At 31.7% G+C, this 23,120-nt stretch overlaps 1 protein-coding gene and 1 long non-coding RNA gene across 2 annotated transcripts in view; one reads left to right on the top strand and one right to left on the bottom strand.

Annotated features, from left to right (window-relative positions):
- Window positions 1-23,120, bottom strand: part of LOC149490081 (uncharacterized) — a 417,590-nt gene that overhangs the window by 158,501 nt on the left and 235,969 nt on the right. The gene's annotated exons all lie outside the window — the stretch shown is intronic.
- The window catches only part of Nlg3 (Neuroligin 3), a 129,873-nt gene that overhangs the window by 74,139 nt on the left and 32,614 nt on the right, over window positions 1-23,120 (top strand). The window contains exons 4-6 of the mRNA XM_089714890.1: window positions 7,057-7,254; window positions 18,414-18,530; window positions 19,138-19,263. Of these exons, the coding sequence (XP_089571016.1) occupies window positions 7,057-7,254; window positions 18,414-18,530; window positions 19,138-19,263 (441 nt within the window). The remainder of the gene's footprint in view (window positions 1-7,056; window positions 7,255-18,413; window positions 18,531-19,137; window positions 19,264-23,120) is intronic.

Raw genomic sequence — 23,120 nt, forward strand, 5'->3', positions numbered from 1 at the left:
ATGTGAAAGTATAAAATATGAAACAAAATAATTGAATCAAACTGTTAAATTATAAATCAGAAATGTCTGAGATTCAACATTGTCTCCAAAAACAATATTTCTGATAACTTTTAAAAACTTCACCGACTTTCAAAGTAATCTCTAGCGTAATTAAAGATAGACTTATTGTGAATAACTTATGGTACTTACAATTAGATTTGTAGAATCGTCTAGAAATATTTTAGATTGAAATAATTATTGTAAATGGAGTTAGCAATGAGATAATGCGAAAACCTAATTTTACAATCATCATTATAACTGAACACAACTCAATTTATATCTGATTCTACAATAATGGTTTATAATGTGAAACTATAAAATAAATAATAGTTAAAGAACTGAGAATTTTCAGACAGCGCTCATGATTGTTATCCTTTAAGATCGAAGAAGGCAAACAGACGCGTCGCCTGATAGAAAGTTACACCCACTGCAATATAATGTAGATATTTATTATAGTTCATAGCAATTATTTGCAGATGAGTTGACAATAATAATATGAAAACGGAGATAGAATTACTTTCCTTTTATATTGTTTTCTAACCTTTTTATCCGATTTTTTAAAAACTTTCAGATGTAACTTCGTCTGATATATAAATAACCATGGATTATAAATAAATCCTATCTGACCGAATTTTAATCACGACATCCTATTTTTCAGATCTCACAGCCCAAAAATATGGTACACAAAATAGTTTAGGCATACAATTTTAGAACTGAACTCACTGTCATAAAATGATAGAACGGTAGATTAAGAGATCTGTGGTCACCAGACGTCATGGTAACCATGCCATGCATGTGATGATTTCAACACCGGAATTAATACCGCTTTAAGACATGTAGATACAACATGTAGATGTTGACCCCGGAAAAGTCACTTTAAAAATAATAATTAAACGCGGCACTACTCCATTATAACTAACGCCCGATAAGTCGTCCCTTAAAATCATCAGAGAGTCACGATCAAACAGGAATTAACATTTTGTAATTCTAACAATTTAGTATCCAAAGCTCCAACGGCACTAAATTGGCAGTAAACACGATAGCTAATTCCAAAAACGTAGACATTGAATTTAACACGTCTTAAGTGGCCCTTAACATGAATGGAATGTTTTTGTGTGTATTCATCTTTTTTTTTGTTTCTTTCCTGAAGATTTCGTCGTATTTACGTACTTTGAAACAAATGAGTTTCTTGCCGGCTCTGCTCCATAGATACTGCTTTCCGAATCGGTGGTAAATGGTTATTATGTGATGTGTTATGACGTTTCAGAAGTGCTTCTGGAAGTAGTCTAATTGAATAAATAAATTTTTGAGTTTGAAATATAAAAGTTGTCAACGTATTTCAATTTATATAGATAATTTTGTTAAATTTTATGTGCTTAGCAATTTGCACAATAAGGCTTATCATTTTTTATTTCTCATTATAATAAAACTAAAAACTCATTCTACATCCTCATATTATTTTTTAGTAAATTCTGAATTGACAAATTAAAATAACGTAAAATATTTCTATTTAAACTGAATTTTGTTTTTCTTTAGACATAAGTTATAACAGATAATACAGATTTCACTCCCATTACAATCACAGTCTTCCCAAAACTATACATCAAAATATATTGAAAAAAGCACAAAAAGTAATAAAATTCAGCATTAAACATGTTCAAGCATAACTTACATACCTTACTGATCTGCATATTGCATCACACGTCAGAACGGTTCAACAAACAAATGAATATGTATGAGAAAGTTATATGGTAAACCTTGGAAAACTAGTATGAAAAGAATCAAGTGCGAGTCGGATTCACGACTATGAGTTCCGTACAAATAAGCTAAAGAGAATGAAAAATTGGTCACGCATCCAATTTATGACCGGGCCAACCGTTGCTTACCTTTAATTTTTGATAATCGTTCTTATAGCAACAACAGATACCTATTGTACATCTATCTCTAAAAATCTCTCTAAAAGTCTTTCTAGCACAGTTCATGAGATACAGCCTGGTGACAGACGGACGGACAGCTTAGTCTCAGTTATAGGGTCCCGTTTCAATAGGGAACCCTAAAAAGGTGTTTGATTTAAAATTTAAAAAAATTAAAACGCTTTTTATTCAAGTAGGCTGTGTACAAGTACTTAAATCAAAGAGATACTTGTTGAGAGGCGCCGAGTTTTGCACTCGGCAGAATATAGTAAATTCAAAGGTCACATTATGTAGGAATATTGTGAAATGTTTTTTTTTTAATTATTTTTTAATATTAACCGGTCATAGCACAATTAAATAATTAAATATAATATAGAGAGACTTATGAAGAATGGCTATACAAGTTAAATTATTTATATTATTTATAAAAGTGTTTTCCACTTCATGGGTATTTTTTTTATTAATGTGCTCATTTATAATGAGAAATTATATTTTGTTAAATTATTCCAGGATTTTTAATCAGCATAAATGAATACTATTTTTGGTTTGCTTATTATTTATATCACATATTTTCAAATCAGTATTATATAGGATGGATAGGACCGATATGCGATCAATCAAACCAATATGGGTAAATTATTTTTTCTTTATTATGACTTTTTATAGCCGTGATAAATTATTGTGAAATATCAATCACAGCTGCTTTCAAAGCTCCACGATTTATGTACATTTCAACATAATATCAAAACAATTTTCTTTATTTTTATTACAAGAAAAAACAAATTGGCATAATATTTTGGTTGACTCAACCATAACACATTTTATTTATGTCTATTCTCTCATAACATTATGTTAATAATACCGATTATTGTATATTCCTAAGAAAATTGCTCTTTGTTTCCTCGCTTTCACAAATATCTTCGAAACATTTTACTAAACACAATTAAAACAGACGATGTTTACGCTAATTCATTCTTTGAATAAATAAACTTAATCTCAAAGAGATATTCAAATGTCTTAAATCTAGAAATCCTAATTTGTAAATATCTTTCACTAACTGCGCCTCGCGATGTTACTCGCATTGCTCCGCTTCTATTAATCTTGAGGTGATTATAATTATACAGCCTTCCTCAACAAAATATGAGCTATCTAACTCTTAAATAATGTTTCAAATTGGACTAGTTGTTCTCGGTATATAAGCACATTGAAACTAACTCTTCAGCTCTTTATCTATATGAACGTTTGCCCCTGATGACAACTTATAATATCTTCGTGGCATTCGTTCTAGAAATGTTATAATGTATAAATTAAGAATTCTTCACATTTAGTTATTGCTAGATTATCTTTAATTTCAAATTACGATTCGTAAAAACAATCCAAACCTTGCATTGATTAGAAATGGCCAATTTTAAATCGAATATTATCTTTGCCTTTTTCTGTTCTTAATCGAATATTTTCTTTGTCTTTTCTAATATTAAGCCTAAATAACTGTCATGGCGGAATTAACAAAGCGTCCATTCGATCAGCGTATTACAATACTGAAATTGTTTTCAATCGAAGCATGAATATTAATTTGCACAAAGTTGTCGGCGCAATTTCCTCACTGAATTTGTATTTATTCCCGGCAAGTAATTGAATATTTCCGCTCGAACCTTCTCAATAATTTCATTAATAAAATTATGACATGATATAAATTAGTCCAGAACAGTTAACTGTTTAATCTGTTTCGATTTATTTACTTTTATAAAAAGTGTGCAAATATTGAAAGCGATTTTGTTGAAAATGAGATTATTTTTTTCGTGTTTGAGTTGTTTAGACTTCTATTTAAGAATTGTTTAGTTCTAAAATATTTATTTTCGAACTGTGATTTGATATATAGTATCTTTTATAGTCGATTTTCATATGAAATACAGAGATTGGCTTGGATTGGCAGAGCTTATAATATGATCGTTTGTTAATTTTATATCACTGTAAGGGATAATTTTTCAATCCTTGGTTAAAACTTATTCGTCGAATAATGTATAAAACTACACACACTACACATTTTAAAAACGTATTCTAATTGCCCGTATTTGACAGTTTACGTGACATTTTAATATTATCGTGTAATACTCTATTGGACGGATAAGTTTTAACGAAGCATTGAAAAATCGGCCCTAAAATTATCTAAGATATTCAATTGAATTTTGTTCCAATGAAAAATGAAAAGTGCTTTGCAAAAACTAAGTGTACAAAGACATATTAAACGTTTACGTTAAATATTATATAGCGTCTAGAGACGACCTTTTTGAGTAAAACTTCAAAATGTAATACAATTTCACCATAAAATTAACTTGTATCTCAAAGAATACGTAGTCAGGCATCCCTTTGACATGACATAAGTTATCTAAAACTTCGCATAGCTGACAAAATTTGAGGGTAGACTAAGAAATTTCAGGTATTCGTGCGGACGAAATATTTTAGTGTCCTTGCGTGAGCTTTTTATTAATTCACCTGAAAGGAGGAATTTCATAAGCTATAATAAATATTGTGAAACTTCAGATCTTTCAAGACCTATTTTGATAATAATATAATACTTCAAGAAAACCTAGGAGACCTAAAATATTGTGTAGGTAACTATTGTTAAAATTGGTGGAAGCTTATTTTGGGAAAAGGTATATTTATACCGTCCTAGAGGTTTTTCATCTTAAGTAACTGTTCTTAAAATGATGGAGTTTATTTAAAAAAAAGCTATAGGTATACATGAGAATGCTAATGTGATTGACATAATTCTGATTGAGAATAATGGATGTATTACCTCGTGAAAAAAGGGTACAATAATAGCAAACATTTTGGTGAAGATCTTTTATATTCTTTAAGTCAAATTACGTTTTTTCACTTTTAAGGCAATTGAGAATGTATTTCTTAATGCAATATAATATTAACTAGAGGTCCGCCCCGGCTTCGCCCGTGGTACATATTTCGCAATAAAAGGTAGCCTATGTTCTTTCTCAGGTATCAAAATATCTCCATACCAAATTTCATGCAAATTGGTTCAGTAGTTTAGGCGTGATTGAGTAACAGACAGAGTTACTTTCGCATTAATTATAATATTAGTATGGATAGGTGAATTTGTATTTTACTGACTCTACTCGGATAGTTGTTAATTAATATAATTATCTTGTTTTACTTTTTTCTACATTTTACTTGATTCAGTCATTAAACCGGTTGCTTTTATTTTTAACTATATTTCTGATTATTTTGAAGTCGGTTGATAAGCATAAACCACAACATGCTACAACAATTTAGTACCAATCTTCTCTGCGGTTTTGGTGAACCGGTAAGATCCATTTCATGATGAAACATATTCAATGTACAACATTATTTAAATCTCTTCTATACCTACATATTGGATGAGCTCTTATTCTAGATGTACTAAAAACTACTCAATATAAGCTTATATAAATAAAATAATAATAATACTTAGTCAGTCTAATAAGCGTACTTAAACATTGTGAAATAATAATTATTATACATTTGTATTATTATTATTTTAACTTACCTTAAATAACAGCGAAAAGCGTTGATAAAAGATACAAACTATAATTACATCTTATATATAAAAATGAATCGCAAAATGTGTTGGTAAGCGCATAACTCGAGAACGGCTGAACCGATTTCGATAATTCTTTTTTTATTATATTCCTTGAAGTACGAGGATGGTTCTTATGTAGAGAAAACGTAAACATGTACCACGGGCGAAGCCGGGGCGGACCGCTAGTCAGAAATAAAACAACTGCGCTTCTACCGCATCTAAATATTTTTCTTCTTTATCAAGCATTAAAGAGATAGCCATATTATCGTAAAGCGCAATCCGGCGGAAATTTAAATCTTTCCAAGGTACTCTTAATGGTTTGTCTTTACTCGTGACCTGAATGTAATTTATTTGATTTTACTTTAAGAGTCAGTTTCACAAGTTTTGGCTATGTTGTGTTTATCTTATCTATCAGTTAGAATGAGATATAATTAGGTATCTTGTCATAAGTGTATCTGCCAGACAAATAATGTGTGAACATTTCTGTCAAAAAATGTTGTAATATCAGTGACTTTAAAGCCAGCCGAATCTTTTTTAATGAAAAAGTTTATTGGTTAAATTAATCCTTTATTTTCGTCTTACGGTAAGAATAAAGTTCACTGCTTATAAATAACATAAATAATCTGAAACATCTAAAATTTATCACGTATTTTGGAGCTAAAGAAAAAAACTAATTAAAATATTAAATATTAGATTAGATTCGCGAACTCTCTAGAAAAATATTTCCATGAAAAATGTTTGTTTCAAAATTAACTATCTATGTATAACTGTTTATTTATTTAAACATTATAACTAATTAACATTCTAAGAAATCTTACTCTAAATATAGAGCCTTTGTGAATAGGTACTTTAATTGTACCGAAAATTCTAATTCTAAAAATATTAATACATTATTATAATTGGATCTGTCGTTTTCGCGCTTATAACCGAAAACCTTTTTAAAATAAACAAATCCTATTTTAAGATCCAAAGTTTTGATGTAATTAGTATATTATAAAATGATGAACGTTATAAATGTAGAATGGCACTGAAAGTTCACAAAGTCTAGACTAGCATCAAATATATTATTAGAAATTTAATTTCACGCGAAATGTACCTAATTAACTATTTCGTATTAAAACATATAGGTGATGAAATAAATAATATTGTGTAGCTGAGGGTAAAGAACTTTGATAATTGTTATACAAGGAAAATATTTTTTATCTTATATTTAACTATGTGGTTATTTTCATATACTTAATTATAAGACAATCAAATTCTTAATCCTTCAAAATAAATTCACTATATTAACAAATAAATATACCAATCTCATAACGATATTTTATTGCACAATTATGTGTCTCTGTGTGTGTAACACGATTTGTTCAACTTCACTTATATGTGCGTGTGTTTTACACACCATTCTCATCAATACCACAAATACTTCTTTCGTACATGTGTGCGTGTTTGTAACACCATTTGTCCAAATAGATACTCCTTCTTTAATGTGTGTGCATGTTCTACCATTTTCTAAATGCTCCATCTTTCCAGGTTTCCTCAACCCCCGTTCAGACGACTTCCCGCGGTCCCCAGCGAACTACGGGATCATGGACCAGATAGCTGCCCTCCACTGGATCAAGGAAAACGTGGCTGTCTTCGGGGGAGACCCCACTAATGTGACCCTGATGGGCCACGGGACGGGGGCAGCGTGTGTCCACTTCTTGTTGACTTCTTTAGCTGTGCCAGAAGGTAAGATATTGCAGTAATTAATAAATAATAAACAAATATTTCAGGACAATTTTCACACACGGCACGATCTGATCCCATACTAAGCTTTCGCTTGTGTCATGGAAACCAGGTGGCTGATAAATACAATATATAATTATTTTAAATAAATACTTACATATAGATAGTTAACACCCAGACACAGAACAAACATCTATGTTCATCACACAAATATTTGCCCTGGGTGGGAATCGAACCCATGACCTCTGGCTTGGAAGGCAGGGCCACTACCAACCAAGCCAACCGTTCAGTCATCTGAGAAAATTGATGTCTGATTGATAGAGTTAATTATTACAGAGACGGTTGCTTAAAATATTTTGTAATAAAATTTGATGGCAGAGAAAGAAGGTTATAAGAGGATAGTTCATCGTGTTATAAAAGGTATCTACACCATTTTATGACATCTGAGTATGTTTTTCATATAGAAAGAGCGTTGCTCAGTTTGATTATAGTGAAATTAACGTCTCTTAATAGTTTTCATAAGACAACATTATAAAATAGTGGATTTTATTATCGTATGAAAACTATTAGCATAGCTGTCTCGCTGTCATTTTTCCATGCTGGAAATAATACTGCTTTAAGACATCATGGTACGGGGGCTGAATTGGATTCCACATAAGACGGCAGAGGCTACTTCAGCAGTCAATATGTCGACGGCAGCCGACGCAAAAACGGATGCCAAACGCCAAACGTCAAACGCTTGCAGTTTGCCGTCAACGTCAAACTGCGTGGCGACGGCTGAAGTAGCTTCTGCTGTTCACAACTTGCCGTTCGTCTGTTAGTCTAAATCTCTTTATTCACATAACTATAAACTAAGCTCTAGAAATAAGCCAACTGTGAACGTTACTTCAAGTGAAGGGTATCATTTTGTCGAATAGTCAAATAGGTCAAATATATAATACCGTAGGAATTATTTGCAGGACTGTTGGGTTTAAATAAAGGAATGTTAACTGAGAGCTTTTCAACTTTAAGCATTCTAAGATACTACCTAGATATGTGTCCTTTTAGAGCAACTAAAATTATATAACTGCAGAAATTACATATGATTTCTAATGAAGTAAAAACGAAAGTAATGAAGGTAAAATAGAATCATTATTCATGAAAGAAACCTGTTTCTAGATTAAAATTTTACAAAAACAAGACTTAACCTTTGCATCTATAATTTTTCTGATCTTTGTTGTATTACGATAGATTTATTTTATATACCTACATATTATAATATCATTCTTGATTCGAATCTAATCTTTTGAGATACTAACACACGAATTTTAAAATAACTGAATTACCAAGCACGTGCATTCCACTTTCCAACAATTTCTCGAATAATAAAAAAAATATCTGCCCCGAATATTAATTTAACATTTACTTAGATTACGCGTAAATTCTAAACCGGGTCAGGTTTTAAGCTGTCTTTGCTAAAACGTTATATAGCTGAAGTACAGCTGAGTCAAGGATATTCCGAATTTTAGAGTGCTTGCGAACTTTCGAGATGCCAAAACAAGCTTGCCGGGGTTTTTGATGATAGTTCTCCTTTTTATAATGGCCGTTGTGTTTTAAGGATTTGTTGTTGTGAAATTTTAAATGAAAGAATAAAGCCTCTGAAAACGTTGATTTTTAGAGGCTTTTGTTCATATTAATTTCAAGTTTTCTTTATTAATTTAATTCGGTATTTTTTTATTTATAGTATGCGCTTTATAAATGAGAAACTTTTAAATTTACTATTTATGTGCAATATGTCTCTAAATTCGGGATTACGGATGGCCTAAAAGTCAGGCATTGCTATTACGAAAGACCTGGATTCGTATCCACGTCGTAATCTATTTTTTTCTATTCTTTATAAATTTATCTCTAATTGAGTCAAGTGACGTCATATAATCATCATCATCATTGATCCCGGTCCTTCGCTCGTTGTCGCCAGTTTTGCCCAGCAACCCTGCGGATGTCGTCACTCCACCTTGTAGCATATATGTTAAAATATTTAATTTATTCAAATAAATTTTGAAACCTAATTAACGTAAATATTTATAAAATTACAATTTACGACTTTCCAAACTCATGTAATTAAAGCATTTTAGTAAAAAAGTTCTATTCATAATCGCTTTTAAAAGCTCACGTGAATAGCGAAGTTTTAAGTTAGAATGCGAGTTTTTTTTTATATAATTAGATTTATAAAACTTTTCAGACATCAAATTATTCTTAGAGGAGACAAAATCAATACTATGAGCCATATTTACATCAATATATGAAAGACCATCAGAGTTAGTAACAAAAATATTTCTTCTATTTTTGCATTTCGATACGTTTTTGTGTCTAGGTTTATGTTACCTATATCTAATAGGTAAAAGTATTAGGTATCTATAGGTAAAAGGTAGGTAGGTATATAGGTAATGAGCTCTTTTTAACACGCTTTTTAGCTTGATCAGTATGACTGTATATAACCAGTTAAACGAACAGATTTAATTCAAACTTTATACACTCATGAAGGATTGGTGACAATGCAATAATTTCATGAGTTTAAATGTTTTTGTTTTGATTTTTTTACTATATTTCTTATTATACACCTAATAGTTATAGGTACTTGAAGAACAACGTTGGCTGGGTCAGCTATTATCTATACTAATATTATAAAGCTGAAGAGTTGGTTTGTTTATTTAAACGCGCTAATCTCGGGAACTATTGGTCCCATTCGAAAAATTCTTCGGTGTTAGATAGCCCATTTATCGAGGAAGGCTATAGGCTATATATTATCATCTCGCTAAGACCAACAGGCGCTTAGCCACGCGGGTGAAACCGCGAAGCGCAGCTAGTCTTAAATATGTCATCTTTTACTCGGTAGTTGTTTTAATCGATTATATCTTTGTCAAAATGTCGATGTATCCAGACAGACACACGGACATATAATATCAGCGGGATATTGATCGTGCACTCTCAGTTATTTACACACAAACCCAAGTAAACAGGGCGTTGTTAGTGTTTGTAAATATGATCCCACATTTATCCTTTAGCTTATTAACGTGACTCCGAATGTTTGTTTTGGTTACGTTTACGCGATCCCTCTTAACTTTGCGTTATGTATCGTCCGATGAACAAACACGTAATTGTAGATATAGTTATATTTTGAGACACTTTTGGTGGTTATTTAATAGTAATAGTTCTAAATTTATGTTCTGACTGGCCGGTTGGCTTGTTTGCTAGTAACCCTGCCTTCCAAGCCACTGGTCGTGGGTTCGATTCCCACCCGGGGCAAATATTTGTGTGATGAACATAGATGTTTGCTCTGTGTCTGGGTGTTAATTCTTATATATAAAAATGAATCGCAAAATGTGTTGGTAAGCGCATAACTCGAGAACGGCTGAACCGATTTCGATAATTCTTTTTTTATTATATTCCTTGAAGTACGAGAATGGTTTATACGTAGAGAAAACGTAAATATGTACCATGGGCGAAGCCGGGGCGGACCGCTAGTTATCTATATAAGTATTTATTTAAAATTTTATATGTATGTTTATCAGCCATCTGGTTTCCATAACAGCGAAAGCTTAGTATGGGATCAGATCGTGCCGTGTGTGAATATAGTCCCGAAATATTCATTTTATTTATTTATTTATTTAGCTAGTATCTTTTGGTGGATAAAACTCGAATGTTTAAAGTTTATGTGAATACTTTTAGGAGTATTTATTTTGTATGTTTGTGTTTATAATGTTTATATATAAAACTAGCTTTTGCCCGCGGCTTCGCTCGCGCATAAAAAGTTTCATACAAACTTCTATCCCCTATTTTACCCCTTTAGGGGATGAATTTTCTGAAATCCTTTCTTAGGGGACGCCTACGTTATGACATCTACCTGCATGCCAAATTTCAGCCCGATAGGTCCAGTGGTTTGGGCTGTGCGTTGATAGATCACTGTATCAGTCACCTTTGAGTTTTATAATAAGTAAATAATAAACGCATTTCAAGTTGTCTCCTTTCCTAGTTCTACTTAGGTTTGATGATACTATGGAATTGTGCGAAGTACATAGTATCTGAAAACATTTAATTCACAAACCCTTGTAAATATTAATTATTCATTTTTATACGTTTCATACATCAATACGTAAAAAATGCTCTTATAAAATTTTTAATATCCATTTTTAATAACTGATTTTCACTTCATTTTTCGATAATTATTTGACAGCAATATGCAATATAAGCCGCAATGAAAGTTCATCAAAAGAAACAATATTGGAATATGTATACCAATATAAATAGCTTGAGCGTTGATACAAACCAATTGCTGTTTTTTCAGACATTCATTTTCATAACAACGGAATCGAAACATGAATATTCAATTTCTTTTGACTATCGTGTTCTTGGTCGTTTGTAGGTTTTATTGTGTCTATTAATATGCAAATGTTTATGGTTGTGTTGATTCTTTTTGGGTTTACTAGCGGATTGTTTATGGTCAAATTATAATCACCAACTTTGATTTATTTTACTGGAATTTTAGTGCACAGGCTACATATATAAGAACAGCCTCATGGTAACACTAAGATATAAGAAAATTAGGTTATTTAGATGGAGTATTCATAAATTAAAAAAATTTAGACACGACCGCGACGTTCGCCTCGACTAGGAATATACCTATGCTAGAGACGGTCGACATATAGGTATTAAGGTAGTATAAGTTTCATCGTTTACTAATTTTGTGTTCTGTTATGCTTATATGAATCTCTGTAATTGTTATAATATTTCTCGCAATTTTGTCTCATAGATAACAACAATTCGTTTATTTTTTCTGTTTATCCACGTACGTATATATTCAAAATGTAGATTTTGTGGAGAATATTATCTTCACAATTGAACACAACAACGTTCTTTAAATACATCGACTTTTAATAAGTAATAATAAAATCGTAAACAAATTATATAAATTGCAAAAGTAAACAACAATTATTTATAATAACATCAACTTATAATAAATAAGATTTTCTGCGCGAACGAAAGATATAATTGATTTATTTTTCCATAATCCAATTATTTCTTTCGGAAAAATACCCGATAAACGTACCTTTAATACATTCTACTAAAAATATCCTATTATAAATGCGAAAGTTTGTGAGGATGGGGTGTGTGTGTTTGTTACTCTTTCACGCAAATACTTCTGAACCGATTACAATGAAATTTAGTACACATATAGAAGGTACCTTGGATTAACACATAGGATAGGTTTCTTTGACTTTGGACTTATCAAATCAAGAACTTTGCTATTCACATTTATTCAGTTCAATTTTAATATTATTAATTATAGTCAGTATAGTAGATATACAGAAACACATTTAAAATAGCATTAACCTTTTAACTTCGTAATAATACAAATGAAAACTACACAAAACGAAGAATAAAAAGTTAAAACATAAGCAATTGCAAAACTTGATAGCATGTCTCTAGTTCGCACAATTCCATGTCGTCTTAATTTGCGAACTGAATTGTAAATTTGAAGGCATCTGCATCGTACAAAGAATTTTTAGTTCCTTTTATAGTGCAATAATTGTATCGGGAATGCTTTTAAAGGATGCGAGTTTCTACCTTCAATGTTATAATGATTACTAGCTGTCGTTGTTCTGCCTTATTCTTATCAGTTAGCGTTCTATACCTACACGTATGTGCTCACAAAATTTCAAAAATAAAAGCTACCTACCTATATACTGTACTAGCTGTGCTCCGCAGTTTTACCCGCAGTGCTCCGCTTCTGTTGGTCTTAGCGAGGAGATATAATATAGACTATAGCCTGCCTCGATAAATGGGCTATATAACACTGAAATAATTTTTCAAATCGGACTAGTAGTTTCCGAGATTAGCCCGTTCAAAGAAACAAACTCTTCAGCTGTATAATATTAGTATAGACTATAGACGTATACTGGCATCGAGATTTTTTATCTACTCTACATTAAATTTAACAGTATGCTATATTCTAGACATTTATAATCTCAATATTCTCTTCTCCATACCGTTTATTCGTCAAATTGTTATTTTTAACTATTTAAAAATTGAACTGATTTCCTTTGCTTCATTTATTATAAGTGGATACATTCATAAACGATAAATTTCAAGTTATTTTCTTTAAAACAAAATGTCTACAGACTCTAGCACATATTTTCTATTTTCTACCCTGAATATTAAAAGCATAAAACTTTATACTTATCTTGCTTTACAATAGATAATATCCAAAACACTTAACTCAAACAAAACCCTATCGATTGAAATATAATAAATCCGAATAACAAGCAAGTTACTAAGTTATCTAAACTTATAAGCTTACTTGAACTTAATGTAAATAAGTCTTACAAACAAGCTACTGCTCTGAATTCCTTATATAAGGTACTATCTTCTTGCCCGCGACTTCGTTCATGTACACGCATTGTCTATATTAATTAAAATTATTATAAAGGTGAATAGTTTGTTTGTTAATTTGGTTGAACTTGTTTATCTCAGGACTACGTGTGTGAGATAAATAAAAAAAGAGCGTGCGTGCCCAGCATACGTGTCAGAAGTGGAACTACTTGGCTACCTTCAAAGATACCAAAATCGCCATACTCCATTACGTGACTGTATTGCCATGACGCCACCTTGAAATTTTACTCTCAACGCGCCTTGAGTTTTTGAACCCTGCCAAAGAAGTTCCAATTCTGAAAAGTATGCTCGGCACACACGCTCTTTTTTAAAACATTTTTTTTAATGAAGTCGATCGCTACTTCACAAGACTTCAGTAAGTACAGTAGTATTTTTTTTGTCGTTCTCCCTATATTCAAACAACGTGTATCTCAGCATTCTCACAAATCAATGACCGCATGGCGTGAAGGGTGCTTCTTGCGGTTTCACGGTCGGCACATAGTTTTGTTTGTTTTCAAGTGAGAAATAGTTGGCTAAAGATTTATCGAGTAGGTATTGAAGTGCATAATATTAAGTAGGGCAACATATAGTTTTGTATGAAAATTAATGCGAGTGTCTTGTCGTGTCCTGTAGTCGCAACTGATGCTATTAAATAAATAATTCTGTTTCTTTTGGATAGGACAAAACTATCTATTATTAATTGCATTATCTTTTCAGAAATTCGGTTTCTTTTGGAGACGATATAACTTGAAAACCAGCTTATAAATAACATACCTACATCTCGAAATAACTCGATTTTAAAAACCACAAGTACCTACATTGAATCACGAGGTCACGAGCACTACAAACAAAACACATTATTTTTGGAAAACTTATGACAAATGACACCTTTTTTCTATGACCATAGATAAATCTCCAACTCTATCAATCTAACAACAATAACATTCGAACCAAAATAGGCAGATCGTAGTTTACGTAATGCATACAGAATTTTAAATCGAACAATTCTGAATAAAACGAACCTCATCGCAACGCTGCCAATCCCACCCGCGATTGACGGATATGAATTCATTGACAATATGAAAATAAATCTTTGAATAAGGTATGATATCAACGAGCAGAGCGTTTTACAATTGTATTTTTAGACACAAAGAAAACCAGGTTGTAAAAGCAAAATAATTAATAATGGAATTCAACATGTTGGATACAACATGAAAATCTATTTTAAAATACAAGATAAATAGAACGTTAAATCCAAATAGAGAATACCATAAAAATAATACCTAAAGAAAGAAGGTAGCAAGAAAGAATCAGTGAAGCTTAAATAAACTGCATCTGTCCCATAACCCAGAAAAGGACAAGATAATCACTTAAATATACAAGTCAACTAAAATCAATACCTTTAAATAGACTGAAAAGTAACATTGACAAGGATCATCTCAGTTGAAATTTGAGCTTCCAACTCACCCGCGTTCCACTGCACGTATCATAATGAAACATACAATAGATAGCAGATTTGTTCCATTGAAATACGGAAACAATAACATCTTTACCATCACAATACGTAGAGAGAGCGTAAATATGAAAGAGAACTTACCGATCTATATTAGCATCTATTTTATGACTTTATTGTATGTAATTGGAATCATTATTAAAAAAAACTTAAACAAAATAAAAACATGCTTAGTAAGATAATCTCATGAACATTGTCACCGATGTGATGTTGATAAATGTACAAAGTTTGAATTAAATATATCTGTTCAAAGTGGGTTACAAACAATACAGGTGAAGCAAATTCAGCAAGCATGCAAAAAACAGTTTTTCTATCTTGGGATGCTAAATTACTTAATTTTTTACTAGGTACTGCTGCTACTAACTCTTACATGATTATTTGTTGTATTTTAATATAGACATACGATTTTTTCATCTAGCGGTTAAACCGCAGCAGGCAACCGTTCGTTCATTACAAGTATAATTTGAATAAACTCAGTAATCTGATTTGCGTCGGCAGATTGCAAATTTTTTAATCATTTAATGTAAACCAGTTTTCAGTGATGCGTGATTCCCTGTAATGGATTATTGTAATTAATTACATTATCTTTACATATATTGTTGATTAATTTTGACGTTAGTTCAAAATCTAAGTATAATAAAAATAATATAACATAAGTACGTATTGGCCTATAAAAAATTTCGCCTTCCAAAAATAATGGAATTCGATATGTCTTAATCTTATCGTATATTCTAACAATAATTAACTGAAATCATAAAAACTATTTCATTATAACGAAAGAAATACACCTTCAAAAGAAATGACACAAACCTTTTAAAAAGAATTAGACATTAGTGGAGCGCCGTAAGGTTTATACCTCGGAATCCAGGGCCAGTCAATGAATCTTAATATAAACCTTGAAAATATGTTTTTAATAGTATATAGAAAAATGTTAAAAAAATTTTTTTTCGCGCTCTCAATTTTTTTTTTAAATTATTATAAACAATTATTAATTTTTTGGAGTTTTCATTGATTTATATTAGTCAAAAGTCATATTTTAAAAAGAACAACTATTACAAACTTGAAAACTTGATCTTGGATCTTTAGGGACTGCAGATATACCGATGAAGGTCGGGTTGGAGAATAGAGGGGATAACAGCAGCTGTTCGGTATTGTTCATGGCGGGCCCTCCCAGGTTGCTAGACTTAATACGTAGCTGTTGTTTTCGTTCCGAAAAATATTTATTTCAGATTTTTGTTTATTAAAAATTAATGTTTATATTATTGTGCAGTGAGTGTGATAAAAGTTAATTACTGAACATTACTGAGTTTTAAAAACTTTGAAAATAGTGGCATAAATTGTAAGTATTTGTTTTTCATTTATATTACATGCTTTTGAAAACAGTTATAAATATTTTGTAATAAATCGATGTTAAAAGTTAGAATAAAATAGTAGAATTTAATAATATAAATCATTAATTATGTAAAAGTTAGTTATTAATACATATTACTAATATTTCTTGTTGCAGCCACGTGTCGCAATGGGTGAACCATCCAGTGTACAAGCAATGATGAAGCTCATTTGTGATAAAATCGGATCTAGTTCTGAATTAAGCTCTGAACTAGGAGATATTATAAAAGTCACTAGAGGCATATTATCATCATTAAAAGCTGCATCTGCGAAAAGAGGGGATGGACTTTCTCAGTATATAAATACTCGCGACTTTGTCTACGTGCATTCGGTATGCAGACAAAAATATATTAATAAAGGATGCATTAATTCTTAATTAAAAAAAAAGAACACCACATCTGCATGCTCTCCACCTAAAAAAAAGCTTCGAACAGCTACTTCAATTGATTTTGATTGGAAAACTAGGTGCTTCTTTTGTGAAAAAGAAGCACCAAGCTCATGCAAAACAGGATGTGGAGCATCTTGTGGGTGCAGGAAAAGTGGATTAAACTGCACTGCAGCTTGCTTAGAATGCAATGGTGACAGCTGCACTAATCCTTCACCTACAATCTATATCAACGAGATCGACGACGACGACAATAATGTACAATGATGTAACAATGTGTATAGTTAATGATAAATTTTTTTTGTAACTTATTTTTTACGATAATCTAATAAATTAACATTGAAGTTACTCTGCACATATAATTTATTACAAATAAAACAAAATTTTTCACTATAAACACTTTTTCCCCCTTCCGCCTCTCATTTTTCAGTAAATTGTTGTTAAAAATTGTTGTAAATCGAGATCGGTCAATTTTTTTTTTTTAACTTTTTTATTTGAGGTTTTAATAATGCAGTCTCATACTTGATATACAGATTCATTGACTGGCCCTGGGTTCCGAGGTTTGACCATTTTTATGCCTTACGGCACTCTACTACATAGTCTATAGACGAATACAGATCATTGGCCTACTTTAACCACGTGCATCTCAAACAATAGAACACTTTTGAGACACTCACAATATTCACTAAGAAAGAATTTTAAAAGATTTCTCGACAAGTATTGAAACTTTACTTCAGATTTTGCAACAAAAATTCAAGACACGACGCCTGTAAGCGGGTAAAGGAAATCCGCTCTGAAAGGCACTCTTGTACTTTTAACCCTAGCAAATGTGGATATGGAATTTAGGTCTAGAATGTGATGAAAATTATCAGAATCTGTCACATTTTCTTGATCTTGTAAGATCTTATGTCAAAGAAAAAACGAAACCTATGAATGACTAGCTTTCCGCCCGCGGCTTCGCCCGCGTTTTCAGAGAAAACCCCGCATAGTTCCCTTTCCCGTGGGATTTTCGGGATAAAACCTATTCTATCTCTCAAGTTGGATCGAACTGCACATGGTGTGCGAATTTTATTATAATCGGTTAAGTGGTTTAGGAGTCCATTGAGGACAAACATTGTGACACGAGATTTATATATACATATATTAATAATAAGAAGATAGGTATGATAAGATGCTTATAGAAGATTTATAGACTGTACAAAATTATTTACTGGATAAGAACTTCAAATACGAAATCATCGTTATTAAAGTTTTTTTTTGATTTCATCAGATCCATAATAATTTTAATTATACACCACCTAACTAAGCCTTTGCGTTTTGATTTTAAGTTATAAATGAAGTCCATGAAATAACATTTACAAAAGAATTGAAAGCAAGAAAATAAAAATAATACACTAGACTGTATAGATAGATATAAGAAAAATCGTAATATAAGTACTAGTATTAAAATTATCTCTCTTGTTCCAGGTCTCCTCTTTCACAGAGCAATCCTCATGTCTGGATCAGGTCTAAGTCCCTGGTCGTTAGTAGCAGATCCGAATAAATACGCAGCTATTGTTGCTACTCATGCGAATTGTTCACCAGGTAATTTGAACTTTGTTGAGAGAACGGTAAGTATTATAATCGCATGAATTAATAATTAAATGAAGATCGGATTTTCATAAAACATTAGGTCTAAGAATAACATGAGCTTATTTAACTATCCAACTTCTCCTATTTGTACAAAAAATGCTATCTTATGCTATGCTATGCTATGTAGCTTTAGAAAACACCATACATGTAAGATTATCTACTGTCCTACTTTTAAAATCAAGCTTAACAATGTTTGTACTATCATATTAATCAAATCAATTTCTTTCGTTTACAAACAACAGGTATTATTGCTAATAAGATCGAATTAAACGATTATTTAAACCGCAATATTTTTTTATTAAATAATTTTAAGCTATTGCATAGCTTCTATCGCGGGCCTTGAGCGCGGGGACCGAATCGAGAAATTCCGTAACGAAAAAACCTCACGCTCCCCACTCCGACGTGCTCGGAGGTGTGGCTTGAAGGCATGCTATGCAATAGCTTTACCGCGGCAGTCCCCGAGTGCCACACGTCTTTTAAAATATTATTTTTTATAGTAGTAGCATATAATATTATGGCATCTTTATCAATATCACTAACAATTTTATTTTTCTTTCAGATTTAACTCCGCCCGCGTTACTAAGATGTCTTCGAGAGCGTCCGCTAGAAACTTTGCTGTCAGCACCAGTTAAGGCACCTGACTTCTCTTACGCATTTGGGCCAAGTGTCGATGGTGTTGTTATAGGTACATTGTTGTTATCTATACTTTAATAATAAATGGATATTTCTTTCTTTGAAAGTTGAAGAGTTCGTTTGGTTGAACGTGCAAATCTCAGGAACTACGAGTCTATTTTGAAAGATTATTTCAGTATTAGATAGCCCATTTTTCGAGGAAGGTTATAAGCTATATTATAATATTATCACACTTAGACCAATAGGCGCGGAGCAATGCGCGTGAAGCCGAAAGGCACAGTTAGTATAAAATGAACTAGAAATAAGTTACTTTATTGGGTAGAGAGAGAAGATTTAGAAATTAAAGACTTTTTAACGGATTTAAAACGCGATTTATTCATTACTAGCGACCCGCCCCGGCTTCGCACGGGTGCAATGCTGATACTAAATACACTACAGAAAAACTGTGAACGTTGTATATAAAAACATAGCGGCCCGCTCCGGCTTCGCACGTGTATAAAATATATAGCCGAGCGGCCGGCCGGTACCGCCGCAAACGCTACGTCCCGCAATTTATTTTTATAAATCTGTAATATCTTCGAAAATATTCAATCATACGGTGTAAAGGGCCATATAGATCTATATTAAATGAACAATGTATTCAAGGTATTTAATTGGCAAAGGATTAATGCTGTATTGGTTAAAATCGCATCGAAAATTAGCCAATATTTGTCGTAAAAAGTAAATTACAAAAAAAAGTTATTGTGGGTTATCCATAAGAGATAGACATCATCTAAGCATTCTTTCACCATCGCGGATTATTCTGTAGACCTTTTCAATGTGTATAATACTTAGTACATTATTTTGATAAAACTCGTAGGGTTCAGCCTGCGTTTGCAATGTAAGCGGAAAAAATGTAATTTTTTACGATATCAAATTAGAAACCTCAAAAATAACAGTACTTCTCCACTATTTAATGGATGTTATTATACATATAAACCTTCCTCTTGAATCACTCTATCTATTAAAAAAAACCGCATCAAAATCCGTTGCGTAGTTTCAAAGATTTAAGCGTACAAAGGGACATAGGGACATAGGGACAGGGAAAGCGACTTTGTTTTATACTATGTAGTGATATTATTTTCCCGACGTTTCGAACACTTTACAGCGAGCGTGGTCACGGGGAGACTGAGATGTTATTCGACTTGCGTCTTTACGTCTTGTTGTCGTAAATAATGTAATGAATAAATCGCGTTTAAAATCCGTTAAAAAGTCTTTAATTTCTAAATGTATAATACTCGCGTAAAATCAAACAATATAAATTACTAGAGAGAGAAGAGCTAATTATATAAATTGGATATAATACATTTTTAAATGGAGTTAATAGAAACGGTATCATTAAAAACGTTCATATACCGGCAAAGTACTAAGAAGTTAGAAGATCATTTCCGTTGAACACGACTTTATTATTTTATGATTAAAATACACATAATGTTATCTTCTGTAAAACTATTTTTTATTTTTATTAAATATTGTTCATATTTAATAAAAATAAAAAGTAGTCCAAATACTTAAATTTTTAATAAAAAAAAAACAAATTTTTTCATGATGAAAATTCTACGATGGCAGACTAATTTTGTCTGATGATATATCCGAATAATCGTAAAACGTCGAAACCTGCTGACAAATTTCGTAAAATCCAAGTATATTCGACATTCTAAGAGAAAGCTTTTACTTGAAAAAATTCTATTAAGAATGAGGAAATAGATAATATTTCCGTTTCCTTTTTGCTTTTTAATTGGAAATTATAAAAGAGTTAATACAATTGTCAGTATTTCTACGCCAGTTACTATTTTATAACTTGTGAAAATGATTAGAGGAATGCTTTAACATTTATTTAATCGTGCTGCAAGTCTTTTGAATAAAGATGACTTGGTTTAAAGATGACTTGGTTTTGGTTTGTAACCAAAACCAAGTCATCTTTAAAATATAAAGCACTAGTTTCGCCCAAATTGCTCCGCTTCTATTGGTCTTAGCGTGATGATATATAGCCTATAGCCTTTCTCGGTAAATAGGCTATCTAACACCGAAAGAATTTTTCAAATCGGACCAGTAGTTCCCAAGATTAGAGTGGTCAAACAAACAAACTCTTCAGCTTTATAATATTAGTATAGATGTAGCTAAAAATGAAAGAATGAGTTTTACTATTTACAGCATTTATTGTCCAAAAGTTTAGATACATGCTTTGCAATATAATCTCATACTGACAATACACAGCTCATTTTAACAAAGTAATAACTACGAGATCCAATTGATGATTTCATCGCGACGTAATGAAAAGTGCAACGTTCGTGACTGGCTCGCTCCATCTCCACGCCATCTGTGTTACATTTCCAATATATCGGCTGTTGCTTTTTTATCCAATCACTAGAGAAGAATTGTTTTCATCAGAACTTTTATGCGCTTTTATTACAGTCTCTCTTCAAAACTCGAAAGGTTTTAATCCTGTTAAAAAATATTGATGAGAATTCCAAGACAATCTTTCCCAAAATTGATGTCAAACTATACGTATCTAACATAGAAAAATTCGTTAGAAATTTCAGCATAGTTTTTCCCAAAATTGCTGTCAAACTATACGTGTCTTAAGAAGAATTCAATTATCCACCATCTTAACAAAAGCATAAAGACGAAATAACAAATTCGGCACAGCATGTACATAGCTGCAAAAAGTAATATCAGTAAAAGTATCAAGAAACAATGTCTTAGGATGGAAGTTTGTGAAATTCACAAGTGTAGGACGGACAACACGTGACGGGAGTATAAAGTGAGATAATTCGGTTAAGTTCCAGAACTTTCTGAGGATTACGCTGGATTGTCTTTTAAGAAGCTGCGGTCGGATAGTGATTTATGATTACATGCTAGGTATTTGAGGTGGGATCAGTTAAATTTAGGATTGAGATGTCTGAAAGAACTGTAATAGATGTGATAAACTTGAATAGAAAAATTTTTTTTTTAATTTTATGATTTAGACAACGATACAAATTGATGTTGAATATCATTGATAACTATTGCTATCGATCGACTATAATGCTTTTGAGAAATACTACCAACCAAGCGATAGACCGGCGGTTTTCCAGTAATAATAACCGTCTTCTTCACATTGTTTAGTACACTTAAAACTTAAATGCTTACTCTAGTATTTATAATCGTAGCAGATATGTAATAATATTGTAAAATAATGATAGCATAAGTCCGAAAATAAAATCTGTAAGTATCTGACATAAAACAGTCCCTTTATGACCTCTAAAACAAGCAATAAAGAGTTGTCATAAAAATCCATAGAAAAAACTGCACAGTAAAATGCAATCATTGGAAGTGCCAATCAAAATACCTTTTTTACGGCAATAGCTATTGTCCCAAATGAAGACCTTACGTTGGGAATAAAACTTGTCAAACAATTGAGACAAATTGCTGGTACATAAAAGTATTTTGCCGACACGACTCTGAGCTTGGAGTTGTGAAGGAATTCAACTCGTCAAGAGTAGCGATAAAGTTGGTATTGATCGGAGAGTTTACAAGTTAGCAGCAATTCAATTACATTTATAGATAGCGTTGGATTTAATATGAAACTTAGATATTGCAAGTTGAAACGTTGGCACGAATTTGATAGCTTCAATAGTTTACATTCGAAGGTATAGATGACGTTGTAGCCATGTAATCAATTACTTATAAGTTTTGGGTTGGTATTCAATACCATTTCAATCATTTGAAAACGTATTTTGTATTTCACATAGTATGTTCTGTTTACCGCAGGGCAATTACAGTATTAAAGAAAAAATTATAATATTTTAATGTAGCAGTTAATAAAACACAATGAACACAACTGTCGTTATAATATACTCATTTGTCTGAGTTGTACCGAAATAACTT

The sequence above is a fragment of the Colias philodice genome, chromosome 3 (genome assembly GCF_061535455.1).
Source record: "Colias philodice isolate Cphi_HAF_F1 chromosome 3, ilColPhil1 Martin Lab GWU primary, whole genome shotgun sequence".
NCBI lineage: Eukaryota > Metazoa > Arthropoda > Insecta > Lepidoptera > Pieridae > Colias > Colias philodice.